This window comes from Vombatus ursinus, unplaced genomic scaffold (genome assembly GCF_900497805.2).
Source record: "Vombatus ursinus unplaced genomic scaffold, bare-nosed wombat genome assembly UNPS02014770.1, whole genome shotgun sequence".
NCBI lineage: Eukaryota > Metazoa > Chordata > Mammalia > Diprotodontia > Vombatidae > Vombatus > Vombatus ursinus.
Window position 1 is genome coordinate 32,172,629 of NW_020954548.1, and position 20,748 is coordinate 32,193,376.

Genomic DNA, 20,748 nt, shown 5'->3' on the forward strand with positions numbered 1-20,748 from the left:
CCGCGGCCGCAGGGAAAACCACGTGGGGAAGGAGTTGGGGAAAGGTCACAACCCTTCTAATTCTTGTGGCCTCCCTGCTTTAGCTCCCAACAATCCCTGCGCCCACAAGTGTCCCCTTCACCCCCACCGGGTGAAATGTTACCCATCTTTTAAAGCCCGAATAAAATGCCAAATGCTACCATGATTATTCTTTGATGGTCCCGGGCAATGGTAAACCACCCCTTGCCAAGTACTTGACAAACAACTTAGTTTTCATCTATCTTGTGTAGTTACTACATATAATTTGTATTGTAGTTATTTATGCTGATATGATACAGCAAAATCCTACTCTGATGCCTCAGGGAGTAACTAGTTTCTCTAGGTTTCTCTTTGGCAGCATCGAACAAGCTTCTGGCAGGTCCTACAAAGCTAGAAAGGCTTTAATTAAGGGCCCAGCCACTAATGGTTGACCGAAGACTGACCCATCTAGCTAAGAAAGGCTCATCCTTGGGCTGGCTATAGGTTGATGAAGTTTTCAGTCACAGTAATTCCAGATGATCTTTTAAATCTCAGGAACTGTACATTGTGGAACTGTACCCAAACCAATAAAACCATAGTTGTTGGAATATTGATTAAAGAGAATGTTTCACTCCCCACTAAATTCTGAGCTTTATGAGGCCACGAACCATGTCTTCTTTAATCTTCCCATTCCTCTCCCCTGATCACCACCAGTGCCCAGCCCAATACTGAAAAGAGGTGTGAGGTGTGCTAGGAAGTCAGGAGGTAGGGGTGAGAGAGGTGTCATAAGCAACAAGATGACCCTCCTACCACCAAAAGACTGCATTCAGCAAGCCAACTCAACTCCATCCAGAGTAATGAACCACCTGGAACTTGAATGCTCTCCTTGCCTGCCCCTAAATGTCATTAAACCCAAGACCTAACCAAGTGACCAAACCAAGGCTTTGACTCTCCCCATCCCCCATCCCACCAATGAGGCAAAAACCTTGGAGGAATTCGAGTTCAAACCCAGAATCCAAACTACATCATTCATTTTATTTTAACTCCAGTTACAAAAATGACTGGTCTCATGGAAAGATATTTGGAAATAAGGGGTCTGCAATACATCTTCACACCCAATCCAAAAGAATTAGTGTTAGGAGACAGAGATCAAAGGACACATTTACATATATACAGGGTAAATGGGACCCAAATCCTTCAGCTAGCAGAAGAGGACTAGGATGCACTCATAGAAACTGACGGAAAATGCTAGAGCAGCAGCATCACCCCCAGGACACCCATGAAAGAAGGGTGAGTGGTAAATTTGGACAAGGGAAAAGGGGGGGAAGGGAAGGTCTTTCTCAGATCTAGCTTTAGGGCAACCGGAAGAGGGGAAAGAAGACAGAGAAGGAAGGTGAGAAGGGCAGGCATTCTCCTTAGATTTTTGAGGAGCCCCAGCTTCACATCTCGCGGTCTGAAGGCAGGGGAGGAGGCAGAAGGCAGAACATCACACTTCAACCCCTAACCTCAATGAGGTCCTCTTGTTCCATGCCTAACTCTGCTGGGGTCCCTTGGCCAGAAAGCTTCTCACCATCAAAAAAGAAAGAGAGCTTATGTCCTTTGAGTCCCATGGCCTCTGCATAGTGAGACATCAGTGTTTTAAGAGGAGCACCCTAAAGGAAGAAAGGGTCATAAGCCAGAAAGGAAGGATTGTGGGGATTTGGATAGAGAGGTGATAAAGAATTTTTGGTGGGAGTGGACTAACAATGTCATCGACATATGAAGGAGGTCTTCTACAACATACTTTCTCTCTCTGGGCCTCAGTTTCCTCCTCTGTAATGAAGGACATTAACTACAACCCAGAATAAAATTTATTTTAAGAGAAATGTTAATTAAATAAAAAGCATATCAAATATCTGTGCATTAACTTATCTCAGTATACAAGAGACAGATACAAAGACAACCCCCAAAGTAATTTTTATGGAAAATGGTTAGGTGGAGCAAATATAGCACAAGTTCCCAAATTAGCAGATAGATTTAATATAATACTAATCAAAATACCTCTAGGTTATTTCATAGATTATATCATCAGAACAAAATTTATATGGTAGAACCAACAGATTAAGAATATCTAAAATTACAATAAAGAAAACTGATGACAGGAAATTAGCACTACCAGATCTCCAACTGTAAAGCAGTAACTTACAAAACTGGGACTGGAAAAAAAAAATAGACCAAAAGATCAGAATAAAGAACCCAACACACACAGGCTTTTTTAAAAAGAGGGTTAAATTAGCTAACCTCTAAGCTTTCTTCCAGTTTCAACCTTCTATGATTAGGTAAAGTAGAGGGCCCTGAAGGCAGAAGAGAGGAAGGCAAGATTATCAGCCACAGAAAGATTCTTCCTTTTCTCTTTTTAAAACAAAATTGAAGTTGAAAAGGACAAAGTAAAAAGGACCCAGGAGACAGTCTCTGGGTGTCTTTATCAGAAAGGATTCAGTCTCAGAGTAGTAGTTGTCAATAAGGATGCTGAGTGGATGGGAAGGAAGATTTCCATCCCCCGGGCTCCATTCCTCACTTACCCGGGGCACAGTGACCTCCAGAACCTGGTGTTTCTCTTGCCCCTGAACCCTGAGCCGAAGTTCCTCACCCGATTCTGACTCTTTTGAAGGCTCAGGAGTACTGGACAGGACCACACAATCTTGTAAGGGAGAGGGAAGGAAGTAAAGGGACTTAGCAGGCAGCTTGGGCTTTCCACAGGCTTTCATGCTTTACCATGACTCAGCCCCACAGCCACCTGCACTCACCAATGATGTCAGCCACTCCAATCTTTAGAGAGCTGAGGGTGGCACTTGGGGAAAGCTCTACTTCTCGGAACAGCAGAAGAATTCGGGCAGGGGACACTCCTAGGCGAGATGCCATGTGATCCACAACGACCTGCAAGGGCTCGGCCTGGAAAAAAAAGAGGAAAGTATAGGGAATTCATTCATGCCCAACCTCACAATGCACCCAGAATTCAGAACTAACGACCAACCTTCCTGTCCCCGAACTGAGGACCAAGGAAATCAGGCCCGCTACTCCACCCTGTTTCCCCAAATTAGCCCATTATAATTGTTCCCAAGTTCTCACCGTGCTGAGAGGCAATCTGACAAGGTCAGCCCGGCACCTCACTTTAAGAGTTAAGAGTCGGGGGCTCTCCCTAACATTGTTCTCCTCCACCAAGATCACTTCATCTTCGGAGTTCTCAGAAACATGGCCTTTGGGTGACAGGGGGCTCAGGTAAGATCGGAGACCTTGCAAGCGCTTATTCACCTCCCTGTAGGGTCAGAAAAAGAGGGCAAGGACTCACCCACCCACTCATGAAGCACCAACTACTCTCAATTCAGTGACTCTCAACAGGTCCTCCAAAACAGCTGCCATCCCAAACTTCACCTTATCTTTCCAAAGGCTCTTGGTGGTTTCCTGCAAGGCCCACGTCGCCTGGGAGGGGGAGAAGGGGAAGAGGAACTGTCCTGGACCCTGAAAAGAAAATATACAAAAGAAAATGGGTAGTAGACCCCAGAGCAGTCAATGATAAAGAGAAACAGGTCCCAGTTCCCTTTGAATCCTGGTGCCCAGATCTAGTCATGAAAATTTTCCCAAACCCAGCTATCCCATTGTATCCTTCTATCCTTCCACCCCTCCCTAGGTCCCAGGCAACCTGCCAGCCACTGGTTGTCAACACCAAACACTTTCCTGTTCCTGTATTCTGCATACTCACAAAAAATGCTTCTCTTCTTCATCATTGGTTTTTTGATTCACTTCTGAAGAATAAACTGGCAAAAGGACGGTCTCAGAAAGGGATTGATCAGAATCCAAATCCAGAGCTGGGAGAAAAGGAAGGGGAAACCACAGGTAAGAGGTGGCAACAGAGATGAAATCTGGAGAGGCAAAATGAAGGCTTTCTGAAGGCCCAAAGCAATGAGATCCCATGCTGCTTCCAGCAACTGAAGGCTGCTTCAATCACGTCCCTCCTCCTGACAGCTGTCTCAACTCAACATCATGGTTTTAAACCACTTCTCTTAACTACAAAGGATGCCCCAACTCTGCCTTCTTCTCCCACTCTTAGACAACGTGGACTTCCTATGACAAATTACAAGATGTGCTCATTCCTCTCCCTTCTACTCCTATTTCTCTTATCCCTCAAATATGTCTTATTCAGGTGAAATATGATTACAATGAACACCAGTTTGCAGCCTAAAGGTTGTGTGTAGGAGCTGTACTACCTGATTTGCCTCAAGGGTTCAGGAGCAGATTCTACAATTTTAAAATAAAGCTGAAAAATTAGGGAGCTGGACCATTAGTGGAGCTATGAATTGGTCTGACTATTCTAGAAAGCAATTTGGAATTATATTTTTAAAATGACTAAAATGTCCACACTCTTTAACCCAGAGTTGCTCCTGCTCAGCATAACTCCAAATAAGTCACACAAATAGAAAAGTCCCAAAAACATTAAAATACTATAGTAGCACTCTTTGTGGCAGCAAAGAAGTGGAAATCAAAGAGATATTCATGCAGTACATGAATGTAAGAGTATTACTACATCATAAGAAACAATGAAGATGAATAATTCTGAGAAACACGGGAAGAACTCATGCAGAATGAAGTAGGAAATATATATAACAATATATATATATATATAAAACAATAAATGACGAACATAGAAGAATAGATGGTGCTGACCAGTTTTGTATTTGCACTGATTCAGCCTTCTCAGAATCAACTTGAGGCTATGTAAAGGGTCAGATTACAGAGATCAAGGCAGGCTGTACTGGTTTCATCATGAAGAGAATCTCCTCTATACAGAGTTCAGAAACGCTAGGTACCTAGATTATTAGAGGATTTTGAATATGGAAATGCCTTTCCAGAAATACATATGGCCCAATACCCATTGGATATGGAAAGAAAGAAAAAAAAAAATCTAATGCCTTGGCCATTCAGGTAGATGTAGAGAGGAAAGGTAATTATGACGCAATTGCTCAACAGACAAAAGACATTTACAGCAAGTATAACAACCCGGTTCCCAAAGAAGTTGTGAATGTAGATGACCCAGACCAACAAAGACATGATGAAGAAACCATTAAAGAGGTAACAGAAGAAATGGGAGCCCTGGAGAGTGCTATGTCTCAGAAGATATGCCAATTCAAGCAGCAGATAAACTAGCCCCAGCTCAGTACATGAGGTACACGCTGTTTCAGCAAGAAGTGGCTTTCAACTGTGGAGCTAAGCAAAGAGTTATACAGATGGTGGAATTGCAAAAAAGACCCAATGGAACCTCCAAGATTCAAAATAAAAAAAATCCTGACTGATCTCCTCCTCCTGCAGCTGTCATACGTTCTCCTAGACAAAAGATGGCTGTAAAGAAACAGAAGTGGAAAATTTCTCCCTGTATTTAAGACTGAAAAATGCAAAGGGTTACAACATTCCATCAGACAAATGTCTGGCTGCTGATGAGGAGAGGACTGCAGACAGCTCATATTAATGAAACATTTGCCAAAGTTGCTGAAGCTCTCTACATTGCTGACAGAAAGGCTCGAGAAGCAGTGGAGATGCAAGGGCAAGTGGGGGAAAAGATGCTATAAAAGGAAAAGGAGAAACATGAAGTTTCAAGAAATAGCTCAGAAAGCTATGCAGAGTAGAGCTGAGGGTGGGGAGGCTCAGGAACAAGGTGAACTGGGACAAGACAGATGGACAGCAATCTTTCCAAGGCAGCTCCTCATAAGAAACTAAAACTACAGAGAAGTGAGACTTGAGATATCAGTGAAGTCACTGCTTTTGGACTTACAAAGAAGCTCAGCAGGATCAGAGGCTCTTCAACCAGATCAAGCATATGAGCCAGTAATTTTGCTGGTGGAGAGGATGTAATTCATAACATTTATGATCAAACATGGAGAAGTGGAAAAGATGCATGGCCCAAAATACCTACACTTAGAAAAATCTGGACAAAGACATGTATAGTGAGGCCTGAATAAAGACCTACAGAATTGTACCCAATAAGGTGTTTTCTGGCTCAGATTGTAGATATCAAAGCTGAGAAGGGTTAGCTCAACTTGAGGAACATCACTTTGGTCTGGACAAATTTTTGAAAGAAGCCAAAGAGCAAGCAAGACCTAGAAGAACCTCAGATAACAGGTGCCCTAAGGAACACGAACATGAAGGCAAGAAGAGGAATCCCAGAACACCAATGAGCCTCCTAAATATTTAAAAGTTTGGCTTAACTACTGTTTTGAGTAAAGTTCAATAAAAGATACACTGAGGCATGTTCTCTCCGAGCAAGATAACAGTTATAAATAGGGTGCCAAACCTATTAATAAAGAGGTCAATGACTTGCATTGGTTTCTAGCTAAAGACAAAGAATTAGAGATACAACTCCTTTTTATAAGCATAGAAAAAAGAACAGAGTAGGTGAGGAAATTATACCATTGGCTATGGAGTTGGCAACATCATGGGCGGTAAGAGATTATGACTGGTTATATTAAGGAAAGTGGGTATACATAGTCATACAGAGGGGATCAGGGCCATCCCTCTGTCTAGAAGGCATGCTTTACTAACTTATGAGACCCAGCGGGATGCCTAGGCCATTAAGAATGGACTGGTAGTGGCAGACTCACAGGCACCTAAGACCACTTTTAATTGGACAAGGATGAGGCTAAGATGGGGCCAGGGGAGTTTGCATGCTCTCAAGGACAACATACAAACGTCCTTGGTGTTCTCAGGAGCTGAAGTTATGAGAGAGAACAATTTCCTTGGCACAAAGTAATGCTTTGCTGGTGGTGCTGAGATAACAACTCCCTTAGAATTAGAATGCTTCTTGAATATTGAATCTCTAAACATAGCTCAGAATTCTTCTTTAATGAACAGTGATTGTGGGAAAGCTTAAACCTTTGCATCAAACTTTAGAGAGGGAGGCTGAACTTTTGAATTCATGAGCTTCTACACTCAGAAACAGAGAAAAGAAATCAGATTGCTATATGAAATACAAACTAAAGTTAGAAAATAGGATCAATTACAGGATGAAATCAAATGTAAAATATAAAATCAATGCTTGCTCCTTCCACTACCTCCAACTGGAGAACAAGATATGAAAAATGCCCAATTCCCTGACTAATGTGGCTGTATTGATGACCCAGAGTTCATCTAACAGTGCATATGTATTAGAGAATATACCACAAATGGACATTACGAGTGGGTCCAGAATTGCACAAGGGGAGAATGGCTTGGATTTGCCTTCCGTGAAGAAGCTACAATAACCCTACCCTCAAAAGATGAAGATTTATCACCATTAGTGATATTCAAAAGATGGTACCACACACTCAGAAGGCAATCCCCAAAGAGTAACATCAAGCAATCACTCCACACTCACGATTCCCTGTGACCACGTGCCATCAATTTTCACCTTGGCTATTTTCTGTCCTGCTGCTGCTCTATCACCCTCCAAATCAAACCTCCAGAGACCATGCCTGGAATGAGCTACTCTAAACTCCCTGGGGTCATGAATTCTTAGATTGCATCACTAGATTATAAGGTCCTTGAGGGGTTCTTTAGCTGCTTTTCGTATCCTCAGGACCTGGCATGTAGTAGGCACTTAATTACTGATTGATTGATTTTCATTTTTAGCCTACCCATTTTCTGGTCAGTAGTCAAATCAACACTGCCAATGAAATGGCATGTCAGTGGATGGTCACTCACTATCCCTATGACTTCCCATCCTTTCCTAGCTACTCTATTAGTCCCCTATTAGAATGTAAGCTCCTTAAGAGCAGTGATGTCTTGTTTTTTTGTATCTCCGGCCAGAAAGACCTGGATTCAAGGCCCACCTCTCTGATGATGTGCTAATCATTTAACTCAGCACTCTAGGCTACTCCCTAACATTGTAAATTATAGTAAAAATGCTGATCTGTATTGGGAAAGGGAGTATCCTACAATAATGAAGTCACATGTCCAGTCCCTACCCTTCTGTCTGTGTCCAGTGCTAATAAACACCGAATATTAAGTATTTATTTCAATCAGGTGCCAAATCTAGTTGTTTCTGCCTATAGATCTCTTGCAAATGTCCCCTTCTACCCACTTACATAGATCCTACAATAGTTCAGGGCCCCATTATCTATTACCTAGACAATTGCAATCACCTCCTATTTTGTCTCCCTGCTTCAAGTCTCTCCCTACAGTTTCCAAAGTAATTTTCCTAAGTGACCATGTCACTCCTCTAACTCAATAAACTCAAGTGGTTCCCTGTCACCTCTAAGATCAAATATAAATTCCTGTGTTTGAAATTCAATGCTGTTTGTAAGCTGGCTCACATACTTACCCAGCCTCACTACACATTACTAACCTTCATATCTTCTCTACCAGCCTTTTTAGTGTTTCTCATACAAGACACTCCACCTCCAGATTCTAGGGCTTCACCTTGAAAAAAATCACTCCCTCTTTATCTCTGCCTCTTAAAATCCCTAGTTTCTTTCAAAACTCAGCTTACATGCCATCTTCTATATTACGCCATGCCTGATTCTCCCCAACTGTTAATGCTTTTCCCCCCACAGAATTACTGAATATCTACTTTATGCATGTCTATATATTATGTCTCTTCCTGTAGAATCCAAAATCCTTGAGGGAACTATTTCACTTTCTTCTTTGTATCCTAACACTTAGCACAGTCTGTCACATAATTGCTGATTAATTTAATGTGTCTATCCTTGGAGCCAGCTATACCAGGACACTGACTTGGACATGTGAGTTCTGGCATACTTGTTAATCAATTTCATTATGTATTTGTGTATGTGTTTAAAAAGATACAGCTATATAGATAGCTATCTACAGATCAGGATCCACCTCTCCCCCCTCCCCTTAAAAGAAAATACCCAGACAGCACTTCTTTCTCTCTTGTCCTAAACCTCTCACCCCACTCAAGGACAACTCTGCCTGTTAAAACAATAAACTCCAGAGAGAATGCCACCTCCAAGGTACACCAGTGCACTGTTTGGTGGAGCTGTGAATTTGTCCTGCCATTCTGGAAAGCAATTTAGAATTAAGTCCAAAAAATTACCAAACTATAGGTACTCTTTGACTCAGGTATGCCATTAATAGGCCTCAGAGAAAAGGATCTACATTTACAAAAATTTCTGTAGCATTTTTCTTGGCAGTCCAAAGTTAGAAACTGAGGGGTCTAATTAGGGAATGGGTAAATGATTTGTGGCATATAACATGTAAATATTAATGCAATATTAGAAACCATGCAATGGGCAATTTTAGAGGAAACTGGCAAGACCTTCATAAACACTGACAAAGAACAAATAATAAACTTAAAAAGAGGACATCCTGTCTATCATCAGTTAGTCAATAAGCATTTATTAAGAGCCTACTATATGCTTGGCACTGTGATAACCACCGAGGATACAAAAGAGAAGCAAAAGAAAGTTCCTGCCCTCAAGGAGCTTACAATCTAATGAGGGAGATAACAAATATGTATGAATAAGCTCTATAAGATAAACGGTATAGACAGATGCTAATAGTAATCATCAGATGGAAGGCACTAAAATTAAGAGGGGTTAGGAAAGGCTTCCCAGTGCTGCTGGGTACCCGATGACCATTTGCTTGAGCTGCAGCTGGCCAGCCTGGCCTCCCTGCCCAGTTGGCCTCTACCCCCCCAGACCCCCCATCTCACCTTCCCCGCTAGGGCTTCCGATGAACAGTGGCTGCCTAAGATCCTTGGGGAAGAAGCGGAGACTGCTCTTCACCTACAGACCGGTAGGGGGCAGGGCACCAGGTCGGTCACCTAGACTGAGGAACCCACCCATCCTCCCACAGCATCCCCAAGTCCCCATTCCATCCGTTCCCATCCTATCCCTCCCTCCCTCCCCCCTCCCTCCTCGATCCACCCGGGAGACTTCCCTTCCATACCTTGCTGAGGACGCGGGTACCTGGTCCCCTCCCTTCCCTCCAGTTCCCCAGGACCCCCACCTTGCCCGAATATACGGGGACCACGGGAGCCTCCCCTGCTCCCAGCAGAAGGCGCCGCCGCCGCGGGGCAGGGGGCCGCAGCCGCTCAGCCGCCCCGGCCCCTTCCTCCTCACTGTCGCTGTCACTATCGCGGTCACGGCAGCGGCCTCCACCTCTAGAATATGCCGGGCCCTCTCCATCCCTGGCACCGCTCGCGCCGGCCTCTCCGTCGCTGTCGCTGTCGCTGATCAGGTCCACCACCGCAGAATCCTGCGAACACACAAGACACGATCTAACTGAACCTCCCTGCTCGATGGCCTCGACGGACTCTAGCTCGCCCCCTCACCTCGGCCCTACGACCCCGGCTCACCAGCGCGGCCATGGCGCCCCCACACCAATCAAATCTACAGGCCGATGAAGCTGCTAGTCAGCGCCGGGCCCGCCCCTCCCCATCTCTTCTGCTCCTCATTGGTCACCGTCTGCTCCCATGGGTAGTGTTCCCCACCCCCTCGGCCTTCCCTTGCCTCCACTGTCTTTGCGAACGAAGATTGGTCGAAGTTCATTCCAAATACATCCGCGACCTTCTTTTCCCGCCTCCGCGACAGGCTCTGAGCTCGAGGATTGGCTCGGCTGCCACTCTTTCCTTTTAGCCTTCTTCCCGGTCTCGCAATAGGGCTTCTCCAGCGAATCATTCCCTTTCCAGTCTCCAGCCGCCTGGTGATTTGTTAAAACGACAGCCCTCTCCCCCCCACCCCCAGATAGGCCCGAGGCTTCTTGGGAATTGTAGTTCCTGAACAAGACTAGGCAGAAAGGGTGGAGCGCTAAGCTCCGGCGCGGTCCGCGAAATCCGGGCAGTTTCATGGCTTCTACGAATGTGAGCCTGGCTCCTGCCCCGGGGGAAGTTATTACACACCAAGCACACCTTAATTGGACCCAACACACACAGAATAAACATCACTTCGTAGACCAAATGAGATAATAAGTCAAGGGCTTTGCAAATTTTAAAGCGCTACAGAAATGCTAGCATTCTTTTTTTTTTTGAATGTTTGTATCCGCAGAGCCTAACGTGATGCCTGGCCTATACTAGATGCTTAACGATTGAATTCACACACATACCCAACACACCCCAAACAAAACATCTTAGACACAATGTCGTGTATCTTATGTTACCATCCCCAACAAAACGTACTTTTCAGAGTATATAGTACACATCTCATATCAGTACATACACCCTTCAACCATATTGGCCGTGCATCCCAGAAGCTGTTTAGTTAGTGCTCTTTTTAGAGAGCACTGACTGCCCTGAAACTCTTTCAGTAGCGCAGAATAATTAGTTAAAATAAAGAGCCTTTAGGTGGGGGGAAGAGGGGTGGAGGGCTTGCCTGGCGTCTCTTTCTTCCCTCCTGTTTGGTAGAGTCTCAGGATTTCCTCTTATACACACACAAGCACACGTTGAATTTGACTTTAAAATCTGATTTAAAGATGTATTTTGTCCTTTGCTTTCCAGAGTATTTTGTGTTGATTGCCCAATACCAAAATTGCTAGTTAGGCTCTGCATACACACATATTTGACACGTGCCTGCATGTAATATATCCACCAGAACAAGTGAACCCCAATGCTGACAGGCTAAGGTTGTCAGGCTAATCCCTTAACTGCGCCCTATAACCTCCCAGCAGGTGGGGCTATTTATTTCTGAAAGAGAAACCCCAAGTATATCAGTGGCCACGGGCAGCCGCCCACACCCACACCCTTAACTTCATCCCCGAAACTGGTTCTTTGAGTGGCCACTCCTTGCACAGATTTATGTTACATTGTCACTGTGTCTAAATTTATATATATATGTATATGCATATATATATATATCTATATAAATAGATATATATAGATATATATTATACACACACATCCCAACTCGGAGTTCTGCTCACGGTTGGGATTTAATGCTTATTGAATTGACAGAAAAATCCAGTCTTGTATCTAGAAAACCTGGGTCAGATTCCCAGTTATGTTGTTTACTAGCAGTACAACCTGGGACAAAGAACTTTAGAGCTGTAATAGAACTCTGGGATTATCTACTTCAAAGCCCACATTTTACTGATCAAACGAGAATATACAGAAAGCACCTTACCACCGTTAAAGTCCTAAATGAATGTTTACTACTACTACTACTACTATTAATAATAATAATAGATATAGTGCAGCCCGTGGAGTCAGGAATCAGGAAGACATAAGTTTAAATCCTGTCTCAGATGCTTGCTAGCTGTGTGACCTTAGATCACAATCTCTTTCTGCCTCAGTTTCCTCATTTGCAAAATGGGGATGGATAATAATAACAGACCTCCCAGGGGTGTTGTTAAATGAAATAATGTTTATAAAGAGCTTTGTGAACCTTAAAACATTACGTAAATTGTTGTTTTATTGTTCAGTCATATGCAACTCTTTGTGACCTAGTGGAGCAAACAATCTATGGCATTTTCTTGGCAAAGATACTGGAGTGGTTTGCCATTTCTTTCTCCAGTGGATGAAGGCAAACAGAAGTTAAGTGACATGCTCAGGATCACACTCAAGTCTTCTGACTTCAGGCCCAGTGCTCTAGCCACTGAACCACCTAGCCACCTCATATAAATGGAAGCTATTACTAGTTCCTGGAGTCTCAGATCTCATTTATGGAAAACCAAATCAGTTCTCATTCTCACTTAGTCTGGAGTCCTAATCCCCACAAAAGTTAGGGTTGGGATCAGATTTAAGGCAGGAACATCTTTGTAATTCAGTGAAGTACCCCAGAGAAAGAACTGATGGTGTCTGAATATAGATTGAAGCATATTTTTAATTACTTTCTTTTCTTTTTTTTTTTTTGTGTGTGTGTGTGTGAGGCAATTGGGGTTAAGTGACTTGCCTAGAGTCACACAGTTAGTGAGTGTTATGTGTCTGAGGGCAAATTTGAACTCAGGTCTTCCTAACCCCTGGGCTAGTGCTCTATCCACTGTGCCACCTAGCTGCCCCTACTTTATTTTTCTTGAGGTTTTTTTGTCTATGTTTTCTTTCACAACATAACTATTATAGATATATTTTGCATGACTACTGTGAACCATTTTCGAGTCCCCCATCACCTGAGAAAGGCTTAAAACCTGAGTTAGCCAATCAGGAGAAAGACACTTTGGCCCATTCTTAGCTGAACCTACCATAATGCTTTGTGTGCTCTGGCAGACATGCTTCAGTTTGTTCTCTAAGTGAACCCAAAATGCCTCTTCCTGTTTCAGCAACTATAAGGCCAGATGAAACTGACCAGGAGCATTTTTAAGTTTCTTCTGTTTATGACTACCAAAGACAAGGCACCTTGAACTGAACACTATCTTGAATAATGAGACTTTTCTTATCTTAGTATTTTATGAACACATGTTACGCTATGTTATGCACTCTCTCTGTATATATATAATATTATATATTATATAAGTATATATTATACATTATAATATATTATAATTGTATTATATAATTATAAAATTGTATATTATATATATAATGTGATAAAAGAAACACAGACATCCTGGATCTATAATTTCTTTGGGTTTTTTGTTTTGTTTTGTTTTTGTTTTGTTTTCTTGACTAGGCAATGGGGTTAAGTGACGTGGCCAAGGTCACACAGCTCTTAAGTCAAATTTGAACTCAGGTCCCCCTGATTCCAGGGCCAGTGCTCCATCTACTTCACCACCTAGCTGCCCCTGGGTCTGTAATTTTAATTGACACCTTGACATTCTTTTATCTCACTGTATTTACAACCTATCCTATTAAGAAATTCCTTTCTTATACTATGGTTAAACACATATGGAGACCATAATTTTGGGTTGAAACAGGCATCCTGAGTTGGGGTTGCTCTAAGTGTATTAAGAGCCTTCTTCAGCTTGTTTACCTCCGAGTTCAGAATTATTTTCAGACTCCATTATGCATGATTCTCTGGCTTAATGAGAATAAATAAGCACATTATAGCACATGTACAGCCTGATTCTATTTGTTCCTTGTTCAAACCTCTGGTAAGGTGAACCCCATTCTGTTTGTTCTTGAACAAACCTTTGGTAAAGGGGGAACCTCATTCTGTTTGTTCTTTGGATAAACCTTCGGTTAAGGGGGAAACCGATCGTTTCTTTGGACCAAACCTTTGGTAAATGGTTGACACTACAAATATATAACCTATATCAAACTGCTTGCCTTATCAATGAGGGGGATGGGGAGGGAGGAAGGGAGAGAATTTGGAACGTAAAGTTTTGAAAACAAATGTTAAAAATTGCTTTTACATGTAACTGGGGGGAGGGGGGAGAAATTTCCTAAGTAATTCAGTGAAGTATCCTTTTTTGTTCTCTTCAGACCTTATTGAAATGAGAACCCTCAGAGACAATGGATTAAGGAAGGAACATCTTTTTGTTAACCAAAGATAGTGCCCACTTCTTTGAGTATGGAGATTATCCAGAGAGGTGATCCTTTTGTTCTTCCCAGGATCTGACCTTGGTTTTCTTTCCTGAAAGACTTCTCCTAGGGTGCGTCTCCTAACATTGACATTTCTAGAGTTCCATTTGGTGAAAACCCTAAAAACTTAATTTTGTAACGGTTTTATCTCATTGTGGAATTTTGCCTTTTGTTTTTTGAATACCATAAATTGTAGGTAGAAAAGCCTAGGGGTTCATCAGTAACATATAATCTTTTTCTCAGACATTGAATAATAGTTTACCTCTATGTACTAACCATGCTGTTTACTCAAGGCAGCTAGGTGACGCAATGAACTAGAATCAGTATTCTACTTAGCTTAGCATCAGAAAGACCTCAGTTTAAATATAGCCTCAGACATTTACTACCTGAGTGACCCAGGACAAGTCACTTAACCTCTGTCTGCCTCATTTTCCTCATTTGTAAACCAATCTCCCAGGGCTGAAGTGAGGATAAAATGCAAAGTATTAACTCTATAAATGCTAGCTATTCAATGGGGGCCATCTCTAGTCGTCTTGATCTATATCTTGCCACTGGACCCAGATGGCTCTGGAGGAGAAAGTGAGGATGGTGACTTTGCACTGCCCTCCCTCACTTAAATCCAATTCATTTGCAAGTCATAGTATCACCTCCCTGAGATCATGGTCCTCTTCAAGAATGAAGGACAAGCAACAACCAGTGAGTAGTCCAAGCTACCCCACTGGGGACCCAACTTCCAGTTGGACAACACGGTCCCTTCCTCATTCCTTCCTCCCTCCCGTCCTTCCTCCCTCTTTCCCTTCTCTCTTCTCTCTCTGTCTCTGCCTCCCATCCTTCCTCTCCCTGTGGGTGTTCTGCCCAAAGGAATTATGGCACATGAATGTTATAAAATATTACATGGAATACATTACATTAATGGAATACCTGAAATATCATCAAGATGCTAATTAACTCAGTTTTGAATACTCAACAACTTCTCAACTCCTTCATCTTCCTTTCCCCTCTGATTAGAGGGCTCGAGGGTGAAGCACTCAATTCCTCCTAAAGCTTTCCTTTATAAAGGGCTTATAGCTGAGCTTTCCAGATAGTTATTATCAGCATCTCTGTCTGGTTTGAACTTCAAGGAATATTGTGGGCTCCCACCTGGGGCCACAGGTACCACCTGCCCTATCTTTAGCTCCCTTTTGGGTATTGTGTAACCTCATTAGATTGCAAACTCCTTCAGGGAAGGACTGTCTTTTTCTTAATTGTATCCTCAGCATAGAACCTGTCACATAATAGGTGTTTAATAAGTATTTGTGGAAAAAACAATATATAGGGGCAGCTAGGTGGCACAGTGGATAGAGCACTGGCCCTGGATTCAGGCGGACCTGAGTTCAAATCTGGCCTCAGACACATAACACTTACTAGCTGTGTGACCCTGGGCAAGTCACTTAACCCCATTGCCTAGACAAAAAAAAAAAATCACAATATACACAATGACTGCAATAAAGTAAACAGAAAGAAGCACTAAAAAATCAAGTAAATGCTGCAAAAGTAAAGCAAACAAGTATGGCTTGAGAGAAAAGAAGGCACTTCCATTCCACTCCTTTGCAGAGGAGACAGACAGGTGTTGTACAATGCATGTTTTTTTAGGTGGTTGTTGTTGTTTTTACATATTGATCAGTTATGCTGATTTTTTTCCTATCTTTTCTTCTTTTTTGTTTAAATTTGTTATATGGGATGGTTTTCTGGGAAGAAGGGGAAGTTACTGGAGGAAACTATGGTGATGTAAGAAAAACAAAATACACCAATAGAAACTTATTTAAAAAATAAATGCTAGCTACTATTATTCTTGCATTATCATTACTTGGGTGTGTGTCCTATTTCCCTAATAGACTGTAAGCTCCAAGAAGGTAGACACTGTATCTTAATGATCCTGGTATCCAAAGGTGTCCTGGAGCCCATTGTTAAATGTACAACGGGAGCATTTACACCTCAGAAATGGGCCAACACTACAAATCAGAGCTTCAACTCATTGTTTTGTTGATTGTCTAGACTTAAGAAAGTGATAGAGAAAATTTTAATGATGCAAATAAAATGTAAAATTGTGTGCCATGAATATATTGTTTTTCTGGAGAGCCAGTTGTTAAATATTTACACCACACCCCTATACAATCCAACCAAAGACACTAGATTAGAGTCAGAAGACCTGGATCTGAGTCCTGTATCCAGTACTCAATTGTGCAAGTCACTTAAAATTTCAAAGCTTTACTTTCCTCTTTTATAAAGTAAGGATAATAATAGCTGCATTAGCTACATCACAGGACTCTTGGGAAGAAAGGACTTTGCAAATTGTGAAGTTGGTATAGATGAGTGCTATTTCTACAATGTAGGCACTTGGTAAGACTGAATTACTGGAACTCTTCTAGTGTTTGCTATACCAGCCATTCATTGGCACTGAGCATTCTTTCTGAAGTCATTATGTGAACGCTTAATCTCTCAATCCTGTCTTCCCCAACTCTCCTCTTCTTTATTGAGGGAACCTAGCTCATGCAACTTTGTATCCCCAGTTCAATTCAATTAACATTAAGTATTTTACAAAGTGTAAACCACCAAACTGGGTGCTTGGGATAAAAATAATAACAATGATGTTGACCCTGCTGCCCAAGAACTAACAACATAATATTATAGGGAGATATGAACCTAAGAAGTATGATATAGAGTCAAATGTGATAGGAGTAAAGGAGAAATCCAGACCAAAGAAAATTAGAGAGAGAACAATGTACTTTGAGCTAGAAGGCCAGTAAAGGCTTTATTGAGGAGGTGACCCTTGAGCTAGGCTTGGAAAGAAAATTAATTCCACAAGCAAGAGATGAGAACGGAATGCATTCCATGCATGGGGAATGCTTATAAAGAAGCATGAAGGGGCAGGAGGAGACTAGGGAACATCTAGTAGTCCATTTTGAACCGAACATAAGGCAAGTGGGGGAAGGGAAGGGAATAAGAATGTGCATAGCACCTACTATGTGCCAGGCACTGTACTACGTGCCTTTTTTGTTTTTCTAAATAAACACTAACTCACTTGATCAATAAGAAGGAGAATGATATAAAATAAAGCTGGAGAGCCAGTTTCAAGCTAAATTGTAGAGGGCCTGAAATACCAAAATAAGAGGTTTATATTTTATCCTAGAGGCAATGAGTCACTCACCATCCAGCTACCAAATGAATACTTAGAAAGCACAGTTCTGACCACGCCATATCCCTCCTTGAGCAGCTTCTGGGTTTCTCTATTGTCTCTAGGATAAAATTCAAATTCCTCTGTTGGGCAATAAAGGACCACCAATCTGGCTTTCCAGACTGATTTCATATTACTCCTCATCACAGATTCTATTTGGCCTATACATTATATTATACATGAATCAACACGCATTTTTCAAACACTACTATATGCCAGGGACTGCACTAGGTACAGGAGATGCAAAAACAAAAATTACACAGTGCCTGGTCTCAAGGAGTTTACCTTCTAGCCCATCCTACCTCCATTCCTTTACATCTCAAGGTTGGAATGCTCTCCCTTCTCTCCTCCATAACTTGGAATGCCTAGTTCTCTTCAAGGTTCAACTCAAGTACTCCTAAGTGAAATCTTTCCTGATCCCTCCTCTCCAGAAATTACTTCATATTTACTTTGTGTAAGAGTGAGCTCAAAGACTGGGAAAGTTTTGGTAGCTACACATACCTAATAAAGGTAAGACTATGGTTCAGCTAAAAGAAAATAATGCAACTTGTCCCTTGAGTTGAGTTGGTTTCCAATATTCTCCCACTCATTTGCAAAGGAAAGAAAAAGAGTTTATTAATTGAGCAACTGGGGGACACTAAAACCCAAATTTGTCAGCTTGCTGAAACAGTAACTTCTACAGGGATGATGACTAGGTGTCATTTCCTACAATGTTCAGTCTGCATCTTTCCTTTTGCCTCCATCACATTTTATTCTGTATGTATGTATATATATTAAGCTACCAGAAATTAAACAGGGAGCTTACAGGTGTTCTAGTCCTAATCTAAAGAAAAGTCTCTGATAGATATGCAGGCTTCAGTGATGAGAAAATTCAGGTTAGATAGGATGGGCTATTATACACACTGCAGAGCTAGAGGACTACAGCAAAGAATCTCTTTCTGGAAAGAAAAGCCCTGTCTAGTCATTGATTTGAAAGAAACAGGAGACAGCTAGGTGACACAGCGGATAAAGCACCCGTCCAGAAGTCAAGAGGACTTGAGTTCAAATCCTGCCTCAGACACTTACTAGCTGTATGACCCTGGACAAATCATTAAACCCTAATTGCCTCCAAAAAAACAAATTTAAAGAAACAGAAGAATCACACCTTATGGGGGGAAAGCCAGAAAGGGGTTTTCCCTAGTCTGAGTGTGTTAAGGCTTTCTGGTCTCTAACAGCCAAAGCAGGAAAAGGTTTGAAGCATGGAAGAGTACAATAATCCTCCTATGAAGAAGAATCACCACCCCCAGCTAAAGAATCCAGCTAAGAACAAAAGCTACAGAGGCAGATATTCCACAAACTAAACTCTCAGTGGTATGGCGCAGCTGGGTGGTACAGTGGATAAAGTATTGGGTATGGAGTCAGAAAGACCTGAGTTCAAATCCCTGCCTCAGAATACCCGAGTGGTCTTAGCAAATCATTTAACCTTTGTTTGCCTCAGTTTCTTCTACTGTAAAATGGAGATGATAGCCTCTACTTCTCAGAATTGTGGTAAAGATTAAATGAAGTAGCATTTGTAAAGTGCTTAGCACAGTATCTGGCACATAGGGGGTGCTATATAAATACTATTATTGTGAATATTGTTGTTATTGTTCAGTCATTTTTCAGTCATGTCTGACTCTTTTTTAATAATTAATTTATTTACTTTTAGTTTTCAACACTCAAAATTCAGATTTTGAGTTTTAAATTTTCTCCCCTTCCCTCTATTCCACCCCCCCAAGATGGAGTGCAATCTGATATAGGCTCTACTCATACATTCATATTAAGCATATTTTCCCATTAGTCATGATATACAGAACAATTAGATCTAATGGGACAAACCACAAGAATGAAGCAATAAAACAAAACAACAAAAGAACAGGAGAGCAAATAGTATGCTTCCATCTGCATTCAGACTCCATAGTTCTTTCTCTGGATGTGGATAGCATTTTCCATCATGAGTCTTTTGCAGTTGTCTTAAATCCTTGCATTGCTGAGAAGAGCCAAGTCTATCAAAGTCAATCATCGCACATTGTGGCTGTTATTATGTACAATGTTCTTCTGGTTCTGCTCATTTCACTCAGCATCAGTTCATATAAGTCTTTCCAGGTTTTTCTGAAGTCCACCTGCTCATCATTTCTTTTTTTATTTATTTATTTTGATTTATCAACCATTACTTCCATAAGCTTTTGAGTTTTAAATTTTTCTCCCTCTCCCTGCCTGCCTCCCTCCCCAAGACAGCGAGCAAATCTGATATAGGCTAGACATATACATTCCTATTAAACATGTTTTCACATTAAGTCATGTTGTAAAGAAGAATTAGAACCAATAGGAGGAACTACAAGAAAGAGAAAACAAAACAAAACAGAAGAAAAAATAGCAAATAGTATGCTTCCATCTGCATTCAAACTCCATAGTTCTTTCTTTGGATGTGGATAGCATTTTCCATCATGAGACCTTTGGAGATGTCTTAGATCCATGCATTGCTGAGAGGGGATAAGTCTATCAACATTAGTCATCGCACAACATCGCTATTACTGTGTACAACATTCTCCTGGTTCTGCAAACTTCATTTAGCATCAGTTCATGCAAGTCTTTCCAGGTTTTTCCGAAGTCTGCCTGCTCATCATTTCTTATAGCACAATAGTATTCCATTACATTCATATACCACAAGTTGTTCAGTCATTCCCCAATTGATAGGCAGTCCCTCAATTTCTAATTCTTTGCCACCACAATAAGAACTGCTATAAATATTTTTGTATATATGGGTCCTTTTCCCATATTTTATGATCTCTATGGGATACAAACCTAGAAGTGATATTGCAGGTCAAAGGGTATGCACAATTTTATAGCTCTTTGGGCATAGTTCCAAATTTTCCTCCAGAATGGTTGGATCAGTTCACAATTCCACCAACAATGCATTAGTGTTCCAATTTTTCCACACCTTCTCCAACATTTATCATTGTCCTGATTTGTCATGTTAGCCAATCTGATAGGTGTGATGTAGAACCTCAGAGTCATTTTGATCTGTGTTTCTCTAATCAATAGTGATTTAGAACACTTTTTCATATCACTATAGATAGCTTTAATTTCTTCCTCTGAAAAC

General features: G+C 41.6%; 1 protein-coding gene and 1 pseudogene across 4 annotated transcripts; one reads left to right on the plus strand and one right to left on the minus strand.

The window, feature by feature from the left end:
* Positions 1-1,013: 1,013 nt before the first annotated feature.
* NFATC2IP (nuclear factor of activated T cells 2 interacting protein) lies at positions 1,014-10,653 on the minus strand. Of its 4 annotated transcripts, XM_027863260.1 has the most exons (10): positions 10,476-10,653; positions 9,973-10,221; positions 9,677-9,749; positions 3,737-3,842; positions 3,409-3,495; positions 3,106-3,292; positions 2,784-2,928; positions 2,559-2,677; positions 2,278-2,330; positions 1,563-1,649 (listed from the first exon to the last, which is right to left on the minus strand). In XM_027863260.1, exons 1-9 carry the CDS (start codon positions 10,641-10,643, stop codon positions 2,298-2,300), a joined length of 1,167 nt encoding a protein of 388 aa, XP_027719061.1. In that variant the 5' UTR covers positions 10,644-10,653; the 3' UTR covers positions 1,563-1,649; positions 2,278-2,297. The 4 variants fall into 4 exon arrangements, with proteins under 4 accessions (XP_027719058.1, XP_027719061.1, XP_027719057.1 ...); XM_027863257.1 differs by lacking the exon at positions 2,278-2,330 and having other exon boundaries at positions 1,014-1,649; XM_027863256.1 differs by lacking the exon at positions 1,563-1,649 and having other exon boundaries at positions 2,278-2,677.
* Positions 4,630-8,161, plus strand: LOC114043969 (annotated as a pseudogene).
* Positions 10,654-20,748: the final 10,095 nt, after the last annotated feature.